Source organism: Bidens hawaiensis, unplaced genomic scaffold (genome assembly GCF_021521415.1).
Source record: "Bidens hawaiensis isolate Kalapana, Puna unplaced genomic scaffold, B.hawaiensis_p1.1 tig00020681_1, whole genome shotgun sequence".
Classification (NCBI taxonomy): domain Eukaryota; kingdom Viridiplantae; phylum Streptophyta; class Magnoliopsida; order Asterales; family Asteraceae; genus Bidens; species Bidens hawaiensis.
In genome coordinates this window covers 211,237-217,224 of record NW_027493177.1, presented here as the reverse complement: position 1 = coordinate 217,224, position 5,988 = coordinate 211,237, and the positions used below count along the sequence as shown (strand labels likewise).

The 5,988-nt window shown below is 38.2% G+C and overlaps 1 protein-coding gene across 1 annotated transcript; it reads right to left on the bottom strand.

Annotated features, from left to right (window-relative positions):
* Positions 1-4,853: 4,853 nt before the first annotated feature.
* On the bottom strand, positions 4,854-5,243 carry LOC143561475 (uncharacterized). Its single transcript, XM_077049552.1, has one exon. It carries the CDS (start codon positions 5,241-5,243, stop codon positions 4,854-4,856), a length of 390 nt encoding a protein of 129 aa, XP_076905667.1.
* Between the last annotated feature and the right edge of the window lie 745 nt (positions 5,244-5,988).

Sequence of the window (5,988 nt, the reverse complement as noted above, 5' to 3'; positions counted from 1 at the left end):
TCTGTTGCTAAGATTTGCGATGGAGTTTTTGATAGTGGGGTCCATTCTCTGTGCCTGCTCCCGTGGTTATAGTAATTTTGTTTTTCTCCCACCAGCGGCCTCCCTGCCGTAGGTACAGAAGTTTCCGTTGGCAACTGGATTCTGGACCATATCGACCCTCTATCATTCCGTGAGTGTTCCCGTCTTCCCAAGGATTTTTCGTTGTTTGTGTAGACGTTTGCTGCTGACATGATGACATCTCATTACTGGGGCATGCTATCTCGGCCTGATAGGCATCGGATGAGGTCATCACCCCGCACCCCTTGGCGGAAACCAGCTCGCATCATATCTTCGTTTACACCTCAAATCATAAGACATTCCTTGTTGTATCTTGTGATGAAATCAATGATAGACTCATTCTCTTTGCGGAAAACTATGAGTATGTTTGCGGGATCGCATTTGTGTCTCTGCTGCTGGCTGAAATGAAGGGAGAAGTCCACGAAGACTATGATTTCTCCTTTCGGGAGCGTTTCGAACCATTCTCGGGCTGCCCCATGGAGGGTTAGAGCGAACATATGACACCATACTGGGAGTGTCCATCCCGCAAGCCCTCCTGCTACTATAAAGCTCTGTAAGTGGTCGCTTTGCTTTGAATGTCGTACTTTTCTACTGACGATGGTAACTTCGAATTAGAAGGCAGTGGGGCATCCGTGATCCTTAGAACAAATTTTGACTTCTCCGCAAACGCTTTCAGTTGATAAGGTTTGGTGAAGTCTACATCCGCATCTGGGTAATAGCCCAAATGTCTCTTTCCTCGTCTCTAGTGCTTCGGGTCAGGGATATGTGCATCACTTCCGTTTTGGTCACTTATACCCCTTTCTTGAGAATTTAGATCTTTCGCGGTGACATCTATTGACTGAGATACTCGACTTTGGCCGGGGTACTGTTCTCAGCTTCTAACAAGACTTCTTCCTTGGCCTTTCAATTGGTCTCTATGACATGCAAGTCTTTCCCTTCCACGACTTCTAGGACGAGGGTCGTCATTGGACGAGTCATCCTGGTCGTCCTTCGGAAACGTGAGTGTCCGTGGTGTTACCTTATTAGCTTACCTTCTCATTTGTTTCTCCAACCTTTTTTCATACTCCGTGCTGATTCTTTCCTGTTCGCATTTCAACCACATCACCGGGTCTTCCTCTGGGTCTGCCGCTCTTGCATAACCTCTTTGACGACTTGATCTTCCTTCCGTGAAACGGAATGACAAATTTGGCTATGGTCATTTGACTTCGATGTAATCTTCATTTTGCCTCTCGTTTCCTTTCAGGGACTCATCTTGGTTGGGTCCTGCACGGTTGGACGACAGCGGTGTTGCTGGTGGAGGTCGGCTGGAGCGCATAACGTCTTGGTCAGAGTTTAAACAGTTCTTGCCGTACGGATGGCGCCAATGAAGAAACACTAAGCTAAGCCTTGGTAGTATTAACCTAATATCTCGACCGATGGTGGGATAAGACTAATCTAACCCTTGGGTGGGCTTAGCTTAATGTTCTCAGGTGAGTTAATACAAACAACGGGTGTAAATTCCGGTAGCCATGACCTGCAAAATTGAACACAGTGAGCTCGTTACAAGAATGGGAATAGGGGTTCTTTTGTAACCACCCTCCTCCGTGAAAATCAGTATCGTAAGTGATGAGTAATTCTTGCTGAGAATGTGAGAGAATCCCTTTATCGTTGATTTGCTCTTAATATTTATAGCCGAAGGAGGGGAGAAGGATTGGCCAGCTGTCCCACTCAATGAAACCTTCTATTCTCATGGTTGAACTTAACGGCTCTTGATTGGTTGGCCAGATGGCGCCTAAAGATCTCTATCGTGAGCAGGTATAACACTGGCCTTCTGTGATTACACCATCGTGCAATCGTGAACATCATGGGGATCTCGGCCTGTGATTGGTCTTTCCTTTCCCTTATCACGTGCCGTCCTTCCCTTTGACACGACATTTCTTCCGCTGAACTCCTTGAGTTTCTTAACTGTTATGTTTCTTTCACGAGAAGCGTATATCTTCCGGCGCGGAAGGCATTCTTTATGCATATGGTTGATAATTCCTCTTTTGTTGGGAATGTGTCTCTTCGCAGGAGGTTTTATGCGGCCGCAAAGGATTCCTCCTTGTGTTGTAAATTATTTGGTACCTTATCTTCACAATAATAATAATAATAATTATTATTATTATTATTATTATTATTATTATGGTGAGGCACCCAAAGACCTCAATTTAATAAGGAGGAGGTCTTAGTTAAGTCTCACTTGAGACAATAAATAGAGGGCTCCAGTTGTGCCGAGGATTTTCTCACCTATAGATAGGTTTCCTCCAGAGGGTAGAATGAAGATGATCGGGTGTGTTAGTGACTCATTAATGATCAAAATTGGCTGTTCAAGTAAAAAAAAAAACCGTTGGAATCAATAGAAACTTGGACTACAAGAATTCCTAACCCCAATAAATCAATCAATATTAATATTTATGGAGAATCGATGATCAACTAACGCATGCTCGAACGCAATGGCCTCCGTCCTGAAATCATCAACACTTTCTCTGTGATTCCTATTTGATGAGGAAATTACAACCCATTCACTCCGATTCTATTGGGTCAAAAGGTATCATTTTTTTTTACTTTCTTCCTTTCTTTTCTATTTTGTGTGTTAACTTAAATCCTCAATTCTTTATTGTGTTTAGGAAGTAATCTTGCTTGATTGATTCTTGTTCTTGATATAAATAACCTTAACTAAGCTAGACAGTAAATAAATAAATCGTTCATGTGAGCCTGATCTTGCGTTCAGTTAATTTATATAGTACTCGCACCCCTTATGAAGTGAAGGGTATGTTCGAGGAATGGATGATTAAACTTAAAAAATCCTACAAAACTCCCTAAAGAGAAGGAGAAGAGGTTTCAAATTTTCAGAGATAATCTCAGGCGCATAGACAAGCACAACTCCACCAGCAATTCTTCATACAAGTTAGAACCCACTGCGTTCGCAGATTTCACCCCTGAAGAGTTTAAGAGTAGGTACACTAACCTCCATCGGCGGATTTAGAGGGGGGTCAGGAGGGTCCCTTGACCCTCGGCTGACCAAATTTACCATATACCGGAAAACTCGATGGAAAATAAATACGCTATTTGACCCTCTCAAAAATTCCAGTCAGAGCATTAAAAATTAAAATGGAAATGGATAGTAGCTATATCTGAAGATATTCCGGCTATGGCGGTGCAGCAGTTGTCAGACGAATTTGTTTGCGTGAGGGAGGTACACACAGAAGCAAGAAGACATCTTATAGGTCATAAAATTGTTGACATAATGACATGAGGTTTAATTTTGTTTAGAAAAACCCATCTTAATCTATTCACCAAGCCCATTAGAAAACATATAATTATAATTTCTTTTCTATTTTTTTCTTTGTTTGAATCTACTTGTTATTTCTGTCCTCATTTTTATCTACTGATGTTGCTTCCCTGCCTGCTTTATCGCTGCCTTTTGGATCTCGATAATTCCAATTTCAAGATTAGGTATTTTTACTCAGATTCATTTGTTTTAATTTTAATCCTTTCTTTTCTAGAATTTAATAACTTAATAGCATAGGAAGTTTTGTTTTCTTGCTTGATTACAATTAGTTAGGTTATTTAGTAGTTTATCTTTTTTATTCAATTCAAATTTCATTATTCTTTTTAGAATGATGACATTTTTGTGTTATTTAGGTCACCGCATTCACCAAATTGTGAAGCCTAATTGTCCCACTCTGATCAGACTATGTTGTTTACTTGTTTTAAACAGGCTCACGCTGACTTTATAGTTTAGCTTAAGCGCTCCCCTGTCATTAATTTAATATCTATTATTATTATTATTATGTAGAATAAAACCAATTAATTGAAGCCTCTACCTTAAACACATATATTTTCAAGGCTTAAGTTTATCAAGTCGATTTACGCGACTAGATTAATGACTTTCTTATATTTTAATGATGTGCTACGTCGAGAAAAATATTTTTACACGAATTATAAATCAAACAGTTTCGTAATTGTTTCAAGAAATGAGAACTTTATAGCTATAGTTACCAACTGTTGACAAAAAAAAGTTATAGATTTACACTATGACAGTACGACCCCTCAACTAAAAAGTCCTAGTTCCGTTACTGCTAACCTCACATAGTGGATGTGGGTCCGCCAAGTCCTAGTCCTCAACAAATGTATCAACGTCTCAATCCTTATTTGTTAGTTTTTTATTTTCTTATGATTAAATATGTATGATTTTAGAACCATGAACAAGTACTTGTATGTATGTTTGCACCTTGGTCTTACGATTTAATTTAACTTAATGTTTTACCATCCGGGTGGCCATATATGTTTACTCCTTGGTCTTATGATTTAATTTAATGTTTTACCTTCGTAATGGCCACTGATAATCGTATGTTACGCCAGCAGCCTAAATTTGATTTTCAACATAATTCTTGATTTTGTTCTTCGACTTTTTCATCAAAGTTTACTAAAAAAAACTACAAACTGTAACCTCAGTTATTATTAGTACCATCGCTATCTATTAAAATTTGATCATCAATCATAGCTTTACCGTAGCAAATATATTTAGTTGATAACAAAACAATATATTTGACATCATTAATACAACTTGTTATTTTCAGTTCGAGTAATTGAATTCAAATGAAATACAAACTTATTATTTTCAATTCGAGTCATTTCTAAGTAAAATTATATATGAAAAAGTATGAATTAACAGCTAACAATACCCTAGAAAGTGAAAAACAAAACCAGTTTTTCATGCAAACAAAACTAACATTTACACATAAACATAACCAAAATTACGGAAACAATGATTCTCAACGCGCGGTCTTCATCCAACCGGACTTCCCCGGAGTAGAAGCATATCCCGACAAGGGACTTGCACGCGGCGATCGCATAGGACACTCAGAGAGAATGTTTCCGTCTTTATCATAATAAATTACACCCGAGAAATCCAACGGCTCACATTTATCCCCCATCAGAATCCCCTTCCTCCACACACCGTCTTCTTCGGTATTATTCTTGCGGTGGGACAACTTCATCGCTTTATTACTTATGCAAGATATGAGTTTTTTTGGCGTCCCGGGCGAAATCTTTGACTTGGGTTTTAGTTTTTTCGAAGCTTTGATTGCTTGTTTTGAGCAACGGATTAGTAGGGTGGCTACGGATTGCAGAACGCCATGCTTATTCTTGTCTTCGGTGGCCATGTCGGAGGGAGGGGTTTGTGAGTTTCGATTTTGTTATGAGGGAATGATGAATATTTAAGGTTTATTATAGGTGACCGACAATTGTGATTCAATAAGGTTTGACTGGTTATTATATTATTTTCTTATTGTATTAAAAGAGAAAAATAATATTGATTTAATTTTTTTCCTTTTTCATTTAGGATAGTAAATATTAAACTATGAGCCACGTCTTGGAGAGTAGGGTGGTCGATCGACTCCGGTCCGACACCTCACTAGAGCTGAAAGTTTTTTACTATTAAATTTTGTATACACTTTTATAAAAGAATATGTATTTTTTAATATTTAAATCCAATTACTCAACTCATTTAAGCCTATTTTTATAGAAAAAATAAATTTGTACATCCCAGATCATAATCAAATATGCTAATTAAAAATTTTAATTGTTTAAACCAACAAAAAACTATTTTAGTTAAGGCCCAACAATTTCTTCCTTTTCGGTCCAAAAAATCTTAACGATTCTTAGAGACAACCCTGTTATACTGGATAATTGCTAGTAAATATGACATACATATTAGATAAAAGAATTTAGATTTTGTTAGAATAAACAAGATTATTGAAGTATCTTAATAAGTTTAAAGAGAATTGTAGAGAGGAGTAGAAAGAAGCAATGTTTCATAACCGGACCAGACATCGAATCGGACGGGCAACCGGTTCATCGATCCAACTGGTCGAACCGGTTAGACAAGCCGAACAACTTTGTCCCAAA